The sequence below is a fragment of the Cupressus sempervirens genome, chromosome 5, assembly GCF_028749045.1.
Source record: "Cupressus sempervirens isolate cs-2001-9-10 chromosome 5, ASM2874904v1, whole genome shotgun sequence".
Lineage (NCBI taxonomy): Eukaryota > Viridiplantae > Streptophyta > Pinopsida > Cupressales > Cupressaceae > Cupressus > Cupressus sempervirens.
In genome coordinates, this window is record NC_143122.1 from 550647360 (window position 1) to 550670578 (window position 23219).

The window sequence follows — 23219 nt, forward strand, 5'->3', positions numbered from 1 at the left end:
ATTAGACTTGCACTCCTTAATATGACCTCTACTACTACAACTCCATCACTTTGAGATTATTATAAAACTTACATCATTCTTTCTTCTTTCTACTTTGAATAGGAGAGACTTAGATCTATCTTTCCTCTAAAAGTTTCTCTCCACTAAAACTTTTTAACTCTGCCACCATTCTTCTTGAGCCCCTATTCCTTACAAAAAGGACGTCACTGCAGGAATCATGGATTTTTTCAAGAAAAAATCACTCAAACATATTTGCAATGTGTGAAGAATAGTTACCATTGAATGCCATGGTCAAATTCTACTGTTTATTTAGCACAGAAAAAAGCAATAGTATGCATTTATCTTCTTTATCTAGTTCGACCCATATTGACATTAATTGAATTCAAATTGACGGTGTGAGATGATCATTTTTACTCTCATTTTCAACAAATTGTGTTTACAAGACTAACTATTTAACTTCCAAATAGGTTGCTGATCGTTGATGTGATAAGACGTTTGAATGTGTGATACCTATTTGGATGTGTAGTGCGACATATAGATCAAGTAGGATTACAAAAGAGACTAGTTCATGTGTGGTCCATCTTGGAATCTTACATTTAGATAAGTAGGATTACAAAAGAGACTAGTTCATGTGTGATCCATCTTGGAATCTTACTTAATTTATAGAATAATAAAAAACAATATCCAAATTACTCTTGGAATCCTTCTCAATTTCTATACTATAACATGCATACAAGTAGGTGACACACATTCAAAAGACAATGCATCAACAACCACCGACCTATTTCATTCATTCAAAAACAAATCTCATTAAAACATTTTTATTGTATAATTACAACTATTTCATAACTGCCCACCTAAATCAGATTCTTAAAAGTTTGGGATTCAATTTATTAACGGGAAGGCAACCTTTGCCTATGCAAGTCAATTCCTGGAAAAATATGCATGTAAAATCTGGTTGTGTGACTATTTTCAGTCTTACTGGATAAATGAGAAGGAATTTGAAAAATCAAAAGCACGTATACATCTGTTCATCATTAAAAAATAATAATTTTCCTAAATGTTTAGGACACAATCATGGATAGCAAAAAAAATGTTGGTAGGTGCATTTTAAGTTTTGGTGTCACCTCCACTTAAAATAATTGATTCCTCCCAATGTGCCCTGGAGAACTGTTCATCCAAATCTTGATCACAAAACAAATTATGATCTATTTCAAACAACAATTTACTCTCTTATCTTCTGTATTCCGGTCCAACGAGCATAGTCTACCCACCTGTTAACAAAGAAAATAGCAATACTCTCATCATATGCAGCATAAATTTTAACATAAAAATAGCCCAGGCTATATAAATGCATTTCTTCTAATAAACTGAACAACTTACATTAATGAGCCCAAGAATGTGTTTCCTGTTCTTACAGCAAAGCATAACATGCTTAGCACCAATTTCTGTTTATGGAACAAAGGTTCCAAAATCCTTTGCTCAATAACACCGGCCAACAATTGGTACCTAAATTATATACCGAGAAACAGTCGATGTTATTTACCATGATCAACTTTATGAGAAATTCATTGGCAAAATATATTTGATAAAATAAAACATACATTTGACAGAATGTCTTAAAATCTAGTCAAGCTAAGTACCAGGCCCTGCTAAGAAGTTACAATTGTACTATTATCTGACTGGTAGAACCATTACATTTCTGCAATTGCAACCTGCACTCCATCTAATGCATAAATCAAAATTAAAAGATCAATTGTCCAGATTTATTATTCATCACTCCTGCTCAATTCCCAAAGAGAGGAAATGTCACTTGTGTTTATTGAGGGAACTTCTCCCAATTTCATGTTCACCCTTCATGGATGTCTCTGGACTGTCATCTTCTAGGTGATTACAGAAGGTTCTTTGAGAGCCCCCAGAATGGCAGGGTGAAGAGGATAGACTCAAAACATTGAAATATTTCTAGTAGTTCAGAGGTAATTGCACCCAAAAGTCAGACAGAGTAGATTCCCTTTCCATGTTTATCAAGTTGCCCTCATACTCGATATCGGTTTTGATAGTTGCAACCTACAAAACAGCTAACTTTTGGTGAAACGGGTCCACCATGCGGGTGCTCCAATTAATCTGCAGGCCTCTCTGTTTATTAGAGATTTGGACCAACCTAGTCTGTATTGAGCCTGTCTTGGAAGCAGGATTGCCCAATACCTCAACCCTTGAGAACAGATCCCAGCAAGCCTCCAAACTGAATCAGCCTGGACCATGCAGAATGTTGACAAAAAAAAGTGAGGTAGTAAGTTCCTGTTGCCATTTTATGTCTCATTTGCCATTCCTCGCCATCATCTAGGTGTCTATCCAAAAACATAATGAGTTTGTGACTTTGAGGTTTTATATTCAACCCATTGTTTACAACCAATCTAAGATATCCTAATTGGGTCTCCTATATGTCGAAAGATTCAAAAAATGCATAAAAAGTACCAATCTTGGATGTTTCTTCTCTTTTCCTTGGTGTTAAGTGCTATTGTTGGCCTTTTGGACTTTGGAGGCTCTCCATACCTTCATACCTTATTGATCTCAAGAATCCTGAGATTGCATTCTTCATTTAAATGCTTCTTCTTGCAGTTCTGGATCATGGCATCCTTGTCAAGCTTGTCATTCCTGTCATGCCTTTTCCCCAAAAGTTTGCTTTCTCCTTTTTGTCAATGTTTTGGAGTTTCTCATAACCCAATATCATTCCTTTGGCATAAAGAATCTAAGTCCTTTGCATATGTCAGACATTTCATCCATCCCTTCCCTTGGTAACCATTTCCCTTCATTCCTATTCCTTGATCCCCAATACCTTACACTTCAAAAAGTTCAAGTCTTTTGAAATCGGACTTTCAACCTTACCCTTTTCCACCAACTCTGGAAGTACAGAACTCTGCCTATTCTTCTAGGTCTTTTGGAATTGAGCTGTAATTCCCATCTCAAAAACAATCAAACTGTAATTGGAATTCTAATCCCAACAACCTTTCCTTCGTCAAAATTCCCATGTCAGCATCTTCATTGCCATTAGTGCCTTGTTCCTTTTCAAGATTTCAAGCTTGACCTTCACAATATGCTTGTTGAACTTCCCTTTCATAGCATGAAAAATCTCAAAACTCCATCATTCAAAGCCCGAAGGGTATTTCAAGCTTGACCTTCACAATATGCTTGTTGAACTTCCCTTTCATAGCATGAAAAATCTCAAAACTCCATCATTCAAAGCCCGAAGGGCAAAGATCCCAACTACCCTTGAGGTTTAGTGCCACTAACTCATCTATGATGCCACCATCACCATATTAGATCCAATGGCACCAGAAGATCATTCTTTATAGAGCTTGGCACCCATTCAAAGCAGAAAGTGACACTCAACCCAAACTACAATCCTCATTACAAGGCTCAATGATTGATACAACATCCCCAGTCTGCTGTTCTACTAAATTTCTTGAACTGTTTTTTGGTCCTTGCACTCAACTCCACAAACCATCAATGCTCAAAGATATGGTGAGGGGTACAAAGAATGTTTTTCACATTTCTGCACGATCGGATAAAATCTCAAAAGCACGTCCCATAGAGTGCATTAATGAGAATGATGGCTAGGTATTGGGCATTCTCTATAAAGTACACATGGGGGATCACAGAATTTATTGCAGATTTGGTGCTTTTCTTCAAAAATATTAAAAACGTAACAATCCTCGTTAATTGATCAGTTCTCTAGTCTAATGGATAATTGACAAAATAGACAGTTATTTTTTATTAAATTTTGCTCTTTCTAAAATTTCTTTAAAAACTTGTTCAAACTTTGTAACCAATAAAAGCAGTTGTTTTTACCTATTCTCATCATTCTTGTATGTTGTGTATTATTTCACTTAACAATGTTCCCTTGCAATAAAGATTAGGCCTTCTTACTATCATGTAAAAATGATCTTTTGCCTCTTTTGTGAGGTGTATGTTATGTACGCTTAATTGCAGAAGTTATTTTTGCATTTATAGTCCTTTAAAACCTTCTCCAAGGTCTATTGTGGCTATCGCTCCCTCTTAATGCTTGTTGAAGCCTTCCTTACCTTCATAAATACTTTCGGAAGCTAGTGAAATCAGATATTTGTTTCAGCTGGCAGCTTTGTACAAATTTCACATGTTATGAACAAAGAGAATGCTTAAGCCTTGGTGTATCACCATTTTTTACTTCTGTTGCTTTCCTTCTTATCTCTATAAATTATTAGAGTACGAGTAGACATTACTTTTAATCTAAAGTGCATTGGATCAACACATGCAATTAGACATAGAAATAAAACAGAGCCATCTCTAAAGGTTTGATCTCAAGTTTAGGATAGTGCCACTTTTTGAAAGATCATTCCCATTTTTATTCTGAAATATTGAGCCAAAGTGCAATAAGGGTGCAATTTCAAGTGACAATAGTTCCATTTATCTCTCTAAAAAAGATATCAAGCATAGTTCACAAACTTAAACTCAACTCAAACTTGGCAAACTCAAAATTTAAAAACTATACAAATAGCTCAGGAAAAACTTGGGAACCTAAAATATACATACAGCCAGAAAGTGTAAGATTTTCACACTCTACACTCATATGTTTTTGTCAATTAGCATTTTAGGGTACTTTAAAGTATACAAGCATTTTAGGGTACTTTAAAGTATACAAGCATTTTTAACACATGCTTTTCAATATACAGTCATGTTTCTAGTCTTAACTCTTAAGTCACATTGTAGGTCATGTATATAGCATACAAGCACTTTTAGCACACATCTTTTAGTATTAAGTCACATTTTTTAGTATACCGGTATTTTAGGGGCACAATTCTTTTTGGCAAACTTTATCAATTTTTCCCACATTTCAGCAAAGTCACTAGTTAACCCTGGAAAAACTCAACATAAGAAGTTTTATGTGAGTTTACAAAACTATGATATCAAGCATGTTGAGCAACATATTTTACTAAGAGGTTTTGATATATTTCACTTGGTTGTTAACTTGTTTTTGAAAAAATTACATCAATTGAGAGCAAGACACAATGCAGAATCCTTTCCACTTGCTGATCACCCAGATCCCAGAATGGGCAAGAGTAGATATGTGATGATTAAATAGCAACCAGAATTAAGAAACTATTTGTGGATCCCTTCATTGACCAGAATGTTGGATTTTCTGTTAGTAGCACATCTCAGTATAGATCAAGAAAATGTAATGAGTAGATATCTCATGGCTGAATGGCAACCAGAATTGGACAGCTATTAGTAGATTGCTTCATTGTCCATAATGTTGGGGTTTCGTTAGTAGAGGATCTCAGTTTAGACAGAAAATGCTGGTAAATTGTACAGAAAGAAATTGATTACGACTAAGATTATTACTTCAGCATATTCATTTTTGTAGTGTTATTACTTGAGCTTTATATCTAATGGATTGTAAACTCTTTGTCTATTAAAACTACGGTTAATAGGCTATTAATTTAGCTTCATAAGTAACAAATTCTATCATCTTTCTTTATTGTAAACAATATAAGCAAAAAAGTAAAACTCTAATCTTTTAATTTTAGTCTTGGGTGTGGATGACCTTGTCCTCGTCAGTAGTAGTGAGAAGCTTGGTGGGTGGTGCAATGTGGAGTTGGCCCCCTGACTTTGATAGCGCAATGATATCAGATACAATGGACATGCAGGGTTCAATCAATGAAAACTTGATGGACTTCAAAGAACCATCTACATGTTTCGCCTATTTTGTCCAATATAAAGTGGTGTGCACCTTGTCATGACCCAAGCCCATGAACCCGGAGCCTTATTTATTTTTCTCACCATTTTTTGCCAATACAGTCAGTGAATAACAATAAATGCCAATCCATTTGCATAGATGGATCTTGCTATGTCTTGCTCAGCAATGTCTCTAGCATTATTGTGACATAATAATTCCAAAGGACCCTTTGCTCTCTTATTTGTCCCCGATTCTTGAGGAACAACACAAAAATGGATGGCCCTCTACAGGTTGTTAACTGGAAGTGGAAAGTGAAGTCATAGAGCCAAAGGTATTTCTAGCACAAGGTATTTTATATCTTTTGTTTTATCTACAGGGCTTCAGTTTTCTATGACAAAGCTGTTTTCCTAGAAGCTTCTCCAAATATAAGAGAGCTAAGACACATAACTCTGTGTGTGCATGTCTCTGTGTGTGTGTGTGTGTGTGTGTGTGTGTGTGTGTGTGTGTGTGTGTGTGTGTGTGTGTGTGTGTGAGAGAGAGAGAGAGAGAGAGAGTAATATTGAGTACAGCATAACCTCACAGTTTAGTAAAAGATAGATTTGTTACTGTTTGCTGTCCATATTTTCAGCAGTTTGTTTGCCGGTCATTATACACAGACTTTCAGATCTGCTGTTCTCATTGAAGTTTTAATTTACAGTTGGTACCCTGAGTACAGAATGTGTTTACCACAGAGACAGAGAAAGAGAGAGAGAGAGAGAGAGAGAGAGAGAGAGAGAGAGAGAGAGAAATTTTGAGTACAGTGTCACCCATTTTGAGGGCAGTGTAACCTTATAGTTTAGTTAAAGATAGATAATGGAGTGTTCGGTGTACATATTTTCAGCCGCGTGTTTGCCAGATATTATACCCAGATTATCAGATCTGGTGTTCTCATTGAAGTTTTAATTTACAGTTAATATTCTGAGTGCAGAATCTGTTTACCAGAGTCTGAAAAATTAACGCTCAGCTGGCTCAACAGGAAGAATGATCATGTTAGTATCTGTAACTTGAATCATTCACCCATAAATATAAAAATCGAAGCAGAAAAATACACTTGTAGCACTTACTACACAACCACCAATAAGTTTGCCGATACATTGACAAACGATTTTTGGTTCATATTGCTTAAGCTCATCATGTTGAGTTAGTTGACGTTGGCAAGCAAATTTGTGGAGAAAATTGTTATAAGGTTAAACTCGCTATGAAAGATTATATTGTTCCTAAAAATTTCTATGGCTTGCCTCTTGTCAGAGTTGATATGACTTCGGGTTTAATAGTTTACAAGAGACATTTACTGTGAATTTACAAAATTAGTTCCACAGTTTGAGCTGAGCAAAGTCAGAATTACATGGAGAACTTGTACCCCTACCAACTATGCTGGATCATCTAATACAATGGAACTAATGATGGTTTGGGAAGGATCTCCAAAAATTGTAGCCAAGCATTACAGTATTATACCATTTATGTACTTGTGAAGAAAGCATTCAACACATCTAATCAACTGGAGTAATTTTATCAAGAGAAAGGTTTAGTATAGCATAATTTTATATGGCTTTGCATCCTCCTTTTCCTAGCCTTGGGCACAAAGCATTTTAAGCCTTCATATTTTTGAAAAGAAATTCCTAATTACATCAGTCAAAGGCTCTTGGCATGTCCACATTACTAAACACCTGTAATCAGAATTGATTAAAAAGCTGCTGATATAAAACCTACTCATTTCATTGGATGGATTTTTAAAGCTATAGCTGATCAGTATTGCAAATAAAAAAGGTTAAATACCACTTCTCTAATGGAATTCATAGTTTATGCTTATAGTATGATGAAAAATGAATGGTGCTACACTTTACATCGCAATCATCACAATGTAATGTACGTACCGTAGGTTGCTTGAAACAGCCATATATACTCCATAGGCAACACTTGTGGATATTACTGGCACATCTTCTGCTTCCCCAGCAAATTCTTTATCAACTGCCTTTCTTGCATTTATCAATAAATTTGTTGCTCCCGTACCAATCTGTAAATAATTAAAGATCTTTTTACAAACTTATGTATACAAGCAACTGTGCAAAAAGGATCAAACTTGCTCTCTTTTTGACAAAGCGAAAAATCATGACATGAAACCATACCTCCTTTGTTACCAAAATAAACTTTCTTGCAGTGAAGTCTTTTTCAAACCAAAACATCAAACAAAAATAGTCTGACACCAACACTGGAGTTAACTATAGTCACTTGGTGCACTAAAATTGCTCATAAAAGCAATGACATCACAACAGGGGTTCATATGAATTGCCTATCCCAGTGGCTTCCATGTCTCCATAATTGGTAACACCTATATAAGTTGTTTTCCAAATGCTAGCATAGTTGCAGAAAAAACAAATTAAACAACTTTCCTGCCATTTCTCACAATTTCCTTCAGAATCATTAGTTTCAGTGTTTATAGCCTTTCAAATTCTTTACTAGTTTCCTGTATTATCAAATATCTTGATACAGATCAGCAAAACACTTGATGTTGCAAAATGAAGATGAAAATCCAATATAAGCTATTGAACCAAAAACATTTGAATCCAGGGCTTCATTTAGGATGGGAAGACTTGAACATAAGGAGTGGCAAGAAATCTATTGATGTGGTATGTTTGGGAAACTGTCAACCTTTAAGCCTTCAAAAATTAAAACCAAATGGGTGGGCTTGATATCCATAAATATTAAAAAGCATATTAAAGGTTTCTCCCTACAGAAAAGCATACAAGTGTTCAATAAACATTTAAACCATATAAAGTGAAGCTTATGTTGTAATTTTCTCTTTACAGAACAGCATATAAGTGCTCAATTGACCACATCAAGTCAAGCTGTTATCAAATTTAAAAGATAGCAGATGGAGATCAGCATAACAACATGGTTCATATCATTCTTCCAAGCAAGAAACTATTATAAACAGCCATGATAAAATGGTAAGCCATCGTAGATAGCATCTTCCACCTATTATCAGTCTGAAAAGCATTATACAAGCTAGGTCCATTGCAAGGTAGCAAGCCTGGAATCAATGGACCTAAATGAGAAGTTTCATGTCTGTATGGCAAATAGGAAGCCTACATTTTATCAGTATCAACATCTTGAAGTAAAAGCCCGACAAACCTTCAAGGTTGTTTTTAACTATTTTTTAAGCATGTCCAGAATTTAAGCTATTAGATAATTCCTTGTTCCTCGGATGTACAACTAGATCAAAATGCTAACAAAATAAACTACTTAAATTATAGTTTTCTTGCCTTTTTATTTGTCCATCCTCAAACCCCGAATGCATTTATGGACTAAATGACATGCAAAAGATGAACTTGTCCTACCATCTAGGATACAACACACATCATATGCATTCCCATTGCTTTTGTAGCACTCATCCACAACCACTAATTTGAATTGGTCTTAGTACCTGACACATGATTTAATTTGAAAGAAACTTAACCAAGATTCGTGCAAAATTAAACTAAAAGCAAACATCTTAAATGCATGATTATTACCAGGGATGCTGAGGTTCCCACACAGAACAACTTTGCTCCATTGCGCTGCAAGAATTTAAATCTAGTGAGTTGCCAATAAATAGAAAGTTTATACTTTCACAAACATGTTAATGTAAATATAAAAAATAGCTTTAATAAGTAAATACCGAAGAGAAACTTAAAAACTATAATGCTAGATTCTTACCACAATTGCTCCTACTCGTTGAAGTAAGGAATAAGATGTTCCTCTCAGAGCAACCTGTAGATTAATAAAAGCAATATTCTTCAAGAATGAAAAAGAACAGCCAATTCCATGATTCATATTCCTGCCATCCAACCCCCTTATCAATAGTACTCACTTGGAAAGCATTATCTGGACAGTTGTAAAAGAATTTGCTAATCATTCCGGCTTCAAGAGCAAGCGCAGGACGGAGGGAAACAGTAGGGGCAGGAAGCCATACTAGCATAAAATCTGCAACTATGGCCATAACCTGAAATCAAAACAATATAAAGTGCATAAAAACCAAAAATGTGAAAAGATTCAGTGTGACCTCACAACTTGAAAAATACAATGTTGTTACTATAGGTGAAAGTCAACAAATATAATACATTGACTACAAATCTACTTGAAAAATAGAACTACACCTATGTTACCCTGAGTTTCCAGGACGGAGATGGGGACGGCAGGGGAAAGGAGGACGTGTTTTTGGGACAGCAATATTTTTTTCCCAATTTTAGGGACTGCTAGGGTAGGCAAAGGGGACACCTATATAGGGACATTATAAATATTCATATGAAAACATGGATAGAACATGCTCGCGCGCACACATATTCATACGAAAACATGGATAGAGCATGTATATATAGAGTATAGAACCTTAACATATAACATTTGTGTTCAACTGACGCCCTTGTTTGACAACAGTATTAATGGTACTGATTATTCTACACTCGCTGATCCCATTGGCATTCATTTCTGGCCCAGGCATGCCAGTTTGGAGGAGTATGAATGGTTTCCAGCCTGAAAAGTATGACAAAGTATAAGTTGTACGCCTTGTAATCTCCTGGGCATTATTCTTTGCATTTCATGGTCCCTTTGTTGCTGTTTGGTGGTGCTGGTGGTGTATGTTACTGCTAAGTATTGTTGGGAGGTGTTCACTGACATTTCAGGAAGGTGTCTGATGAATTTTGTAGGTATTTTGACCTGCAATTAAGTTGAGCTTTGCACAATGATTTCTAAACTTGGCATTGATCATTCCAGCACTTGCCTGCAAGTAATTCATTGTTTCCTTTTGATTGGGAGATATTTTGATAGTATTCTATTACTATTATGACCTGCAACCTCTTCTTTATGCACTACCAGGTTTTAGGTGTTGGTGAAATTGATTACCAAGAAGTTGTTCATATTTATGAGTGTTCTTGGCTATAATTCAGCGCAGTTTACCCTTCATACCGGTGAAACCTACAATGTTGCAGACCTGCAACCACATGTTAGAACCAACAAATGTAGTTTAACATGTATGGAATTCATCAAAAACTTGTGCACTATTGCTGAGTTGTGAGAGCCAACAAAAGAAATAAAAAATGTTTTTAGAGCATTTAAGCCTTACTTTTAAAACAGTGGTGGAAAAAAGGTACATGACTGGCCATCCCCGGGACGATTAGACATCCCCAATTGACTTGGGGAGGTGGGGGGGTCCTCTCTAAGAATCGCTGGCATCCCCAAGTTTCTGGGACATTTCCTACAAATTTTCAGATTTGGGATGGCCAGGAGATGTCCCCAATCCGTTCTCATCCCCAAAATGTCTAGGAAATGGGGATGTGTCAAAAAAGGACCAGCTATGTATACCCAGATTTCCTTGAACTCGACACGATGCTTAGCCTCAGGTTGCTTTTAGAAACAACTGGCATTTAAATGGAACACTTTTTTGAATTCTTTCCAAACCATTGACCAGATCAAGAGACTCTGACTATCAGAAATCAAGTTAAGAAAAAACCAGAGATACTTCAACACTTAAAGGCCAAATAAATGATAAAAACATAGCAGATGGTGACGGATTTGATAGAGATTCTAGTTATATACAAATATCCTGTATGTATAACATTATTTTCATTGCTCAAAGGATTTTGCATTATTTAAATGTCTTAGTCATATTTTAAGGCAAACACTATGTTTCAAAATCATTGACTCTACCTGAAAGGGCCACTTAACTTCTAGCAATGATTAAAACATACAGGTTAGCTATAATTCCAATTTGCTGCAACAAGTAATTATCAAAAAGCACACGCCTAAGCTAATGCCATGCCTACTTTAAGATCACCATTTCCAAAAGAGATGCACATCACTTCGTAAAGTTAAAAGGAAACACTTACCACATCTGCTATGACAAAATCTAGCTCTTTTGTGAAATTCTCTCTTCGACGTTCTAGCTCTGCTGCTGTCTGCAATACGATTTCACCAAAATGTCAATATCATAATATGTTTAAAGTTCCAATAAAAAATACAACTTTGCACTGCTATTCTTGTACAGTTCATCAGATAATGTTTTCCTTATATTCTATAACTTGCCTTAAACAAAAGAAAACTTAAAATTTTTGAAACATATTCAATAATTAATTCACATTCAACACTCAAACAAAACAACAAAACAGAAATTTAATAATTTAAATTATCTAACTAAAGTATTTCTCATTAGGACCAAACTACAAAATACTTTGTTAATTTAAGAGTATTTTTTTACTGTTTTTCTTATGTGAAAGTATTTCAATGATGCAACTGTAACATATAAAGAAAAGCCCCTAATATCTATTCAAGTGGAAACTGCTGCTAAATTCTAGATTCTGATTGGAGGAACTTCATTAAAATATGTCAAGGATGATTTCACATTTGGAATGAGAATACAGGATTTAGCAGGATTTTTCTAGTCAACGTTCAAAGTTCTAATCAAATTAGGATGTTCCCCTTTGCAGTGATGAAATATCCAGCCTACAATCAATAACTAAGAACTCTAATCTTCTATGTTCTTAATCATTATTCAATCCTTTTGTTATGCACCCTTTTTCAAAATTAAGCCAAGCTTAAATTCAAAACGCACATCATACATTAACATTTCCAATGGGCCTTGGGAATTTAGCACAAAGGAAATGCGATTGAAATTATAATGAAGTGTCATGTCCGCATTTTAAGATAGAATTTTAATAATAATTACATTATACAATATTACTAAATAAATAATGATAATAAAAACATATATTATAATTGATATTAAAGTATAAAATAAGAAATAATAATAAAATATTATTGTTATAACATAAATAAGAACATATATGATCTAGTATCAAAAAAATATTTAAAATAATTAAATAGCAATAAAATTACAGTGAATGAATAGATAAATAAAATTAAATACAAAAGAATATTGTGGATACTAAAAAGTATGTTACCTTTCTAAATAGGATTTATTAATCAATGACAATAAACATAAAATAAATAAGTAAATAAATAATATAATATAATATAGAATAATATAAATATAACTAAATCTGATGAAAAGTCAAGAAATATGTAATTAAAAGATGTGACTCCTTCAAATTAAGATATAAAAGGGAGAGTTTGTTGAAAGAGAAAAGGAGAAGAAAAAGAGAGGAGTTAAAGAAGGATTAACAGAAGAGGACAGGAATGTGAAGAAAATAAGGATGTGACTTTTTCGTAAGGTTATAACTATGAAGAGTTGTGACTTTTCACATGGACTGTAATTACAAAGGATTGTGACTTTTTGGATGGATTATGATTATAAAGAAGAATATAAATAAAATAGGCTTCTTCAAGAGGAGGAAGAAATAAAGAATCTTATATGATTCTAAGATATATTATATCTATATGATATACATATTTATATATATAAATATTGATCATATATCGATACCTATTGTAATATTAATATCATTTATAATAATGAGATTGTAATATCAATTATAATAGTAAAATCAGTAATATATATCGACATTTTAATCCTACTACTATATGGCTAAGAAGGGAAGACTTAAGTGCTGTCAAGGAGGGACTTATGTGAATTCCAAGAAATGAATCTTTGTCCCAAGATAAGGTAGGGGTCAGCGTTCCATAAGCCTTTGTGATACGGACTTGGACCTATAAACTTTGAAGGAATCCATTGATAGTGGTATCTAGGAAACTTGGTTAACACTCACTACTTCCATTATGAGCTGGAATAAGTGATAAGGTTGGACATAAGTGTTAAAGATAACTTTAGGAGTATGGTGTTACCAAGGAGGGGCTTGTTTAAATCCAAGCTAATGGATCATATCCCAATAGAGGTAGGGGTCAGTGATCCGTAAACCTTCGATATGCAGATTTAGACTTGTAAACTTTGAGGAAGTCCATATCTGGTGTCTAGGCAACTTGGATAGCATCTATACCATCCATCTATAAACCAAATAGTAATATGATTGGATAATTGGAATTATTATTATTGATATGTTCTTAAGAAATATACATTACAATTGACAAAATAAGCATCATTCATGACCGACCCAAAAAGGGAATATAACATGAAGAAGGCCTCAAGTGAACTTAAAACATAAATTAAAGTCTCTTGCAATGAAAATTTATTTTAAATGATTCCTCTAAAATATTAATCAAGGGTAATCAAGGGTTATAAGGGAAGTTTGGAAAATTGTGTCTTTGGAACGAAAACTCCTTTTAGGGGAGACCAAACAAGGAGGCAGAAAATATCATTTCATTGCCACATTCTTTTTATGGGTGAGTCTTTCCAAACTTCCTAAGAATCACATAAATTGAGTTAGGAAGGATGTATAGGGACCAAGTCCCAAGGCCAAGAAGCCCAATCTGTGAGGTATTTGAGTTTGGGACTTAAGTTCCAAAGCACGTCAATCCAATATGAGTTTAGTTGCATTAGGATTGTATACAAACTCATTACCCGATATGATGTGGATGTTCACCTTAGATCTTGGAGTAAGGCAATAAGGCTGCATTTAATTTGTTGGACGAGTTAGACTTGTGTGCCAGGGTAAAGAAGGGACTCAAGTTGACTAGAGCATAACAAGTGTGGCAATTAAATTATTTATTCAACATTTAATAAGTTTTGCCTAAGGAGAAGCATTCAATCAATAAATTCAACCTATTTTGTATGACAAGTAGGAACTTGCACCAACCAAAGATTGCAAATTGCTTGGAATGGGGTAGCAAAACATATATAAGCAAGGGCGCTCACTGTAGAGATCATCATATGCCGTTCATTGTTGAGACAATTTGATGGTAATGTGTGAAAGCATTTAGTGTGAGTTTAGACATGAGTGAAGTGAGACTGTAAGTGTTCAACGTTTTGCATTGCACAAAGGTTCTGAATCTTTAATGAGGTCTAAGCATTGTGCAATCTCCCATTTCAGAAATAGGATTTAATAATAAATAAAATTAATAAAATTATAATAAAATATAATTATATGTTAATCAGATTTTATTAAAGGTCAAGAGATATGTAATGAAGAGTTGTGACTTTTTCAATGTGAGATATAAAACAGAGCAGATTTCATTTGAAAGGAAAGGGGAGGAAAAAAGAGGGAAGCATAGAAATTCAGAAGGATTACTGTACGGAGAAAGGAATGGGAAGGAAATAAGGAAGTGGGTCTTTCAAAGGGCAGGTATGATAAACGGTTGTGACTCTTTCAAATGGTGGTAATTATGAGAGGCTATCACTCTCTTATGAAGTGGTAATTATGAAAAGTTGTAACATTAAAAAAAAAATGTTATTTATGTGTAAAATTTGTGGATGACAGCAATAAAAGTATATTATTCAGATTGTAAGAGCAGACTGTGAAGATGAATCAGAGCAGGCACTACAGAAATAAAATAGAACAACTCCATTTGATGAAGCAGATCAATCTAAGAGAATAATTCGATTTGAGAAATAAGACTTCAGAATCTCAGATACACACACACAGCTGTTGACATTGCGTCCATGAATCAGTACGAAGCTTCAAGTATTTTATGCACTTGATCTGCCTATTCATAATAATAGATTATAATGCACTCAATCTGGCGACATGGTCATTATGGACTGCCATGCATTTGACCTGCCTATATCAATTCTGATATATGCATTACTAGTTATTGAGTGCAAGAGGGTTTACAGTTAAACTTATGCATTACTTGTTATTGAGTACAAGAGGGTTAATAATTAATCTGTGTTTACATATATGAGTGTGTTTATTCTGTAATCAATCACATATGAGTTGCGGGAAATAAGATAGGAAGATGCAGGTCATCAGCTCTCATGAACTAATATCAGCTCTCATGAACTAAGCCAGCCACTCCAAGAGTATACAATTGGTCATAGCTGGAAAGTCCTGCCTCTGGTGGGGCAAGAGGTGATTTGCTTGCCCCAAGAGGAGAATTGGTCATAGTTGACATTCTTGCCACTAGTGGGATACCCCAAGGGGAAAACTGGTTATAGTTGGATGGTAATCAATCACATATGAGTTGCAGGAAATAAGATAGGAAGATGCAGGTTATCAGCTCTCATGAACTAAGCAAGCCACCCCAAGAGTATACAATTGGTCACAGCTGGAAACTCCTGCCTCTGGTGGGGCAAGAGGTGATTTGCTTGCCCCAAGAGAGGAATTGGTCATAGTTGACATTCTTGCCACTCGTGGGATACCCCAAGGGGAAAACTGGTCATAGTTGGATGGTAATCAATCACATATGAATTGCAGGAAATAAGATAGAAGATGCAGGTTATCAGCTCTCATGAACTAAGCCACCCCAAGAGTATACAATTGGTCATAGCTGGAAAGTCCTGCCTCTGGTGGGGCAAGAGGTGATTTGCTTGCCCCAAGAGAGGAATTGGTCATAGTTGACATTCTTGCCACTCGTGGGATACCCCAAGGGAAAAACTGGTTATAGTTGGATGGTAATCAATCACATATGAATTGCAGGAAATAAGATAGAAGATGCAGGTTATCAGCTCTCATGAACTAAGTAAGCCACCCCAAGAGTATACAATTGGTCATAGCTGGAAAGTCCTGCCTCCGGTGGGGCATGAGGTGATTTGCTAGCCCCAAGAGGGGAATTGGTCATAGTTGACATTCTTGCACCTCGTGAGATACCCCAAGGGGAAAACTGGTCATAGTTCGATGTTCCCGCCACTTATACTGCATGAGGAAGTTTTCCATAAAATGAATGTAATACACTCTCGAGCTTAGTTAGGCTGGGCAATTTACTGGTGCCCTCTTGAGGTTCATACAAGACTAAGTTTAAGTTATAATTGGTTATGAGGTGGTAAGCTTCGATTTAAGACATTACAAAGGAACTCCACTAATGAGATTAGTTATATCATATGATTATGTTAATATTCCTAACCCTAGTGGGAAAGTCTTGAGGTTCATACAAGACTAAGTTATAATTGGTTATGAGGTGGTAAGCTTCGATTTAAGACATTACAAAGGAACTCCACTAATGAGATTAGTTATATCATATGATTATGTTAATATTCCTAACCCTAGTGGGAAAGATATGTTTTATTGATTACATTGGAGTTGTAATTTTAAGGCAAAAACTAGGGCACTGGAGAAAGGGTGCATTACGTTGCTTCACAAAAAGCCCTATGATAATGTGGGAAGTGGTGTTTCCTAGTATGTAAGTATATGCACTGTCAATGTGGCCCCAGCTTCCGGAAGGATAGTGTATTTCTGCCAGGGATGCCCAACTTTGTTGTAAGGGTGAGAGCCAATCACTGTGAATCAATGTAGTCTGTTGTATTTATTCAGGTTATTTTGGCATTGCATTGTGAATGCATAGTTTCATGTCAAGTGGCAGTGCAATATAAAGGTTTGTGGGCCCACTAAAGCACAAACCACCTTTTTCAGTGGCTCAAATTCTCAAGCGAACCGTGCCATGATGTTTGGTGCCACAAATTCTCAATGTTGTCCAATTGCCCACCATCACTTGTCTGCGGCAAGGAGGTGCTTTTAAAATGTTTAAAGTACTCCAGTTTGGTTAGCAATTGCCAACAAAAATTTAATGTTTGGCAATTTTGCAAAAGTGGCTTTCACAGCCCATGCAGGTACCTGTTATGTCCCTGTATAAAAGAATCTGTCAATCCACTTCTGGTACACTACTGACTGGTAGAAAAGAGGCAAGCTCTCCTCACCAAATTAGAGATGTTATAAGGTTTTCCTCTTAACCGCATAAATTACGTATGTAGTTCACTTGTGTGGTTGGCCCCACAAGAACCCCAAATTTTAAAGTTCACATTGAAAAACTCCCTCTATTGTTGATTTGGTTGAGTACAATATGAGTGCTTTTAGGAACAGCGTTGTTCCATGTGAACATTGTTGAATAAGACTGGTGAATGAGCAAAAACCAGAAGATTTGCTGCTGCTTGAAAGCCAACTCAAGAGGGCACGCTCAAGCCAAACTTTGATAGAAATTTGAAAGCTAACCGAGGTCCCTCAGGGGTGGGCATCATATCATGTTCCTCCTCATTTCATTAGCAATAGGCAGCTTATTTTGTCTAAGATCCAAGACGAGAAAGGAATCAGAAGCTTTCTCCTTGCTTGAAGGTCTTATAATAACAGTGGCAATGGGATGCACAGTGTTGGAGGTAGAGTGAGACTCACAGGTAATGATCCAGGGTGCCTCAAGAACTTATTTAATGACTAATAATTTTGAGATAAAATAACTGAAACACAATGAAATGAATGGAAGACACCGAGATAATCTACAGGACAACAGAACTGAATCTGCAATGTGATATAGCATCTGAGTCCACTATGAGAAAATTCAAGTTCAAATATGCAATGGGACAGATCACTTCCGAAGGGTGTCATTATTCACAATAAGAACTGCTCTGCTTTTTTTCAAATTTAGCTTACTTTGATACATTGCTGCATGAATTTGAGTTTCGTTTCATATAGTTAATTTAGCATTTTTTAATTTTTTCAATGTCACTAGAACTTATCGTCATTTCTAATTTTCTCCAAGTTACTAAAATTTCAAACATCAACTTTACATCTATTTATGAAATTTGTCCATGACAGAGCAACTTCAACATAGTGATTTTCTCTAAGGTACCACCTAAGTTGGCATGCACGTTTGATAGTGGGTGGAGTTTCAACATTAATAGATCATAATATTGGCATCGCACAAAATGATCTTAATTGAAGAGTAGATTGATGCTTCTCCATGAGGGTCGTTTCTTCTTCGATTGAATTAATCAAGAGTTGCTCAACCTTATCCCAGAAGATGGATTTTTCGCGTCCTTGGGAACCATGTAATCTATGTTAAAGTGATGATTACTACTTAAGCCTTCCATTTAAAAGTCTGCTGGCTGGCAACGTTTTAAGCAAATGCGTCATAAAATTCAGACAAAATAACTTTAAATATATGCTCCTTTATGATATTGTCTTTCAGCAGGCAAAGCCCAAATCCATATAACTCAATGATTTCTATCCCAAACAAGTAAATGAAATTGAATTGGTATTCCATTTAAGTGCATTTTTTTTGAAAACTCTGACAATTCTTAACATCAACCTTTTATACCACACTTCATGATCTCAGTTAGCTTCAAAACTTCACCTTGGTAAAGATGCCAACGCCGCATTCCATGGCAACCTTTGCAAGAAACAGATCATCAGCCAGCAATCTCTCTTTGAATCCGCCGAACTGCATAAGCCAACGAAAGAACGACGACTTCTCCAACTCAACATACCGGTTGATGATAGCAGCAGGAACCCTCCCTGCCTTCACAGCCGTCGCCAAATCTGGAGGAATGCTTTCCAGCGACTTTCCCAGGGCAGCCAGCGCCATCATTGCTTCCGTCCTGTTCTTCTCATTCTCCTCGCTCTCTCCGTCGCCTCCACCTCCCCCGCCACCGTTATTTCCAATCCCCGACCCTCCATTTCCCCCTGTAGACGCTGCTCTCAATGTATGTCTCATTTTCCTCGTCCATTCTGATTCACTCCGCACACTGCCAAATTTACCATTCCTGTTGCATATGCTCAAGCTGGAGCTTTTAGGCCTGCCATTGAAGCGGAACACAGAGCAGAAATACGAAGAATGCAGTGATTTGGACGACCCAGTTTTGGGAAAATGGGAAGTCGACAGATACAGAGCCATTCGGCTTCCTTCCCTTCGCTCACCGGTCGTTTGTGTTGGTTTAGGGTTAGAATTTATTGTTGTTGGTTTTAACTATATTATTGCTGGCCTGCGTTGGCATGGGAATGGGAATGGGAATTTGGTTGGTAGCTCCCATTTTGCTTGAGATTTCCACCGCACCATCCACCACCAAACATTTTGGATTCTGATTTTTCCCTTTTTAATTAAGAAATTCAGATAAATGGTTTCCATTTTTAAGGTAATTGCAAGGTTCTCAAACTTCTCAAAACCGGTTTGTCTGGCGGAGTTTTAAATGAAATGGTTCAACGCATTATGGAGAAAGGGTTTTAGCTGAATATTCAGCGCCTTATTTTTTACGATTGGGCCCGCCTGGCCAACGTCCATCCAACAGGACCTACTGTTTTCACCGTATTAATGATTGTTAAGTGTGTATTACAATGTTGTATCCGCAATATATTTATTTATTAAAATAGTATTATTATTATTAAAGGAAGATTCTTTTTCCTGCAAAATTAGAATTTATCAATAAATAAGAGAATAAAATGTAATAATATTTATCTATAAATAAGAAAATAAAAATGTTTTATATGAATAGTTATATGAGAATAATATTCTATAATACATTAAATAAATGAATATGTTAAAAAAAATTAAATACATAGATATACATAAGTGCATGTATTTTTCTATGTATACATATTAAATATGTGAATATATACATATATCTATGTATGTATGTGTACAGAGATATGTGTAGGTGTGTGTGAATGTAGTTGACTTAATGTTTAGTTATTTTTAGTTATATTAATGATAATATTAGTAATTGTAACTTTAAAGTAAGTTGTTGATGTATGTGTAGGTGTGTATGAATGTAGTCGACTTAATGTTTAGTTATTTTTAATTATTTTAATGATAATATTAGTAGTTGTGACTTTTAAGTAAGTTGTTGATGTTCATAAGTATTCATAATTAAATGAAATGTATTCCTCACATCTAAGAATAATATTTCATGTAATGTTTCTTTAAATGAACTAATAAAATATTATTTAGCACAAAATTGCTAAAACTTATGTATAATTATTGGTCTACTTTTATTTAGTCTTTTGGGATACTTAAACAAAAAGAATGTTGATATAGCATCATATTTGATAATGTAGACTTGAAATTTTAGTTATAAATATCAAGATCACCATAAAAACTAGAAGTGAATGTAAATACTAAAATTAAAATGCTCAATTAAAAATCCTCTCTTCTACTAATTAATTTTAAAAATTAAATTGAAATACATTTTGAAAGTTATAATAATGTTAAAGTCTTAAGATCTATCTATTTGTAATAATAAGGATATTGTGATAACTCAAATTAAGGAGTAATTCAACTCTCATCTATTTAGCAACTATAATTGCACTCATTGTGCTCATAAATTAATCAAACTCTATGCAAACTAGTCCATAAAATAATATACATATATAGGTTGTTTTTAGCCGTGCCATTCGAGGTTGTAACTTTTTTAATTCCATAAATGGGCCCCAAGGGCAAGCGCTCTCTCACCGCACTTAAAATTTCTTACTCAAATAATGTTTTTCTTTTTGAAAAATAAAATGAAATAATGTTAAATGCTTTTGTGAAAAGTTTTAATGAATATAAATGCTTTGTGTGAATAATTTAAAGAATAAAAATGCTTTATATGCATAATTGTAAGAGAATAAATATAATAATTTTAAAGAGTAAAAATGCAAGAATAAATATACTTTATATGAATAATTGTAAAAGAATAAAAGTTTGCATTTTAATGTATAATTGTAAGAGAATAAATATGCTTTATTTGAATAATTGTAAAAGAATAAAAGTTTATATTTTAATACAAAAGTATAAAGTATATTAAAAGAACAATTAATTATAAAGTGGATTGATTGGTTTAAAAACATTTTTATGTTAAATTTATAAAGATTCATGATATAAGAATTCTAAAAATCTTGATGAACTAAAGGTAGACAATAATTTGAGAGGAGCAAAAAAAAACTTTACATTATATGAACATATAATAATTTAATTAACATAAATTATTTTATGGTAAATGGAATTTAGTTTGGAAATAATAAATGATGGATTAATAGGCAAGAGCCTACAACACAAAGGTGAATTGTGAGCCTCTTAATTGGGAGGTCTTGAGTTCGAATCTACTCTAGATTAACTAATAATTGAAATAATTAATCACAATAAATAATAATGATTAACCTTGGCTTCAGGATCTAAAACCCATTACATGAGAACAAGTATATAAAACATTAAGACCCATACCAAGCAAATGTGTTGGAGAAAATAAAAATCAAGCATCCAAATTAGGCTAGTAATAGAATAGATGCAACAAAAACAACATACACTAAACTATAAAAATAGAAGGACAAGAGACATAGCCAACAAAAGATAGACCAACTCCTTGATGGTGTTGGCCACCTCGTCCCCCATAACAATCGTCCTTTCCACCACCCTCTTGAGGTCTTCAAGGTCATCAGTAGGAGCAGTGATAGTCATCTCTCTTGCTAGATTTGGTGCGCTTCCCCAATCCTGCATGCTCATCTTGGTCTTTATCAACGTCAATGATCACAGTATGTCTCTACATATTCCCTTCCAACCTATTAATGAGAGTGTTCATGTTATCAGCAGAAGAATTCATGATTTTGAGGGTGTGCTCAAGGATCCTTTTTAGGGTATCCTCAATCTTGTGAACCCTAGCATAGAGAGACTCAATTTTCTTTTCCAGCAGCCTCCTGGCATTCCCTTCCATCTCCAAAAAATCCAAAACAGGTTTCTTCTCCTACATAGTCCAAAGGGCATTCTCTACATCACCATCCACCTCCTTATTTTGTTGTTTCTATCTCCCCTCAAATTTGGCAGAGAAGGCCCTATACTTAAGATTGAGCTTTTGATTTTAAGAAAGGTCCATCTAGTTATTAACTTGATAAGTACTCAAGGATAGATCCTTAGTTGTTTGCAAGACCTCAAATGGGGTCTCTTTCTTATCCTGGAACTTAGTATACCAAATATCTATAGAAATTTCATTAGGCCTTTCTTCATCCTCCTTCCCAAAAGGCTGAGGAGGGACAAGAACATCATGGACAATGTTGTCGGTAAAGTCCTTAAGGAGAGGGAACATGATGCAGGAGCATCTTGGGTATAAGAACAATCTTGCATCACCCAAAAATATTTTATTTTCAATATTTTCTATTTTAATAAGGACTAGTGGACAGGGTGGTTACTATTAATGGAAACTTGCTATTTTTAGTAAGTTTTTCATATGAGCTCAGAATGTTCTCATTTTCTACAAGAAGGTTCATTTTAGAGTTATAAACCTACCATTAAAATCTCATTTCTCAAGCTTAAGTATTGGAGAAGTTATTGAAAATTTTTGGTGGAAAAATTTGTAGAAAAATCTTCAAACTCATTGTTGGAGGCCTTAAAGTGCCTAGATGAGGTCCAAAAACTCGATGAAAGGGCACTAACATAATTACAAGCTTGTAGATCAGGAGCTAGCATTTTCAAAAAGTGGTTATAATAGCCAATTGGAGCAACGATTCGAGGGTTATGACCTTCCAAAGTTGGGCTACCCGAAATATCTAAAATAGTTGTCAAAGATGTATTTGGCCAACTTTATATGTATTGTTAGGGTTTATCGGACCTAGGTATTAAGTTTCAATGTCTAGAACCTTCCCAGGTGGCATAATATTGCCTATTTAAGAAAGGCCCGAACATTGTCTAGAATAGCTCTGGGTAGTAGTTTGTAGCCTAGTCTTGCAGATTACTGCAATGAAGGTTCCCATGT

At 34.9% G+C, this 23219-nt stretch overlaps 1 protein-coding gene across 1 annotated transcript; it reads right to left on the reverse strand.

The window, feature by feature from the left end:
• Positions 1–1000: 1000 nt before the first annotated feature.
• On the reverse strand, positions 1001–19444 carry LOC149557118 (UvrABC system C protein, putative (DUF3411)). Its single transcript, XM_089831830.1, has 8 exons — positions 18857–19444; positions 11617–11685; positions 9603–9734; positions 9449–9502; positions 9265–9309; positions 7627–7766; positions 1384–1509; positions 1001–1274 (listed from the first exon to the last, which is right to left on the reverse strand). Exons 1-8 carry the CDS (start codon positions 19394–19396, stop codon positions 1226–1228), a joined length of 1155 nt encoding a protein of 384 aa, XP_089687956.1. The 5' UTR covers positions 19397–19444; the 3' UTR covers positions 1001–1225.
• Between the last annotated feature and the right edge of the window lie 3775 nt (positions 19445–23219).

Excerpts from the sequence above, each read along its gene's own strand:
- LOC149557118 (XM_089831830.1), bottom strand. The coding sequence starts at position 19,396 with ATGGCTCTGTATCTGTCGACTTCCCATTTTCCCAAAACTGGGTCGTCC. Across the intron at positions 9,735-11,616 it reads ATTTTGTCATAGCAGATGTG|GTTATGGCCATAGTTGCAGA; the intron begins GTAAGTGTTTCC and ends TTTTGATTTCAG. Across the intron at positions 7,767-9,264 it reads TGGGAACCTCAGCATCCCTG|ATTGGTACGGGAGCAACAAA; the intron begins GTAATAATCATG and ends AATTATTTACAG.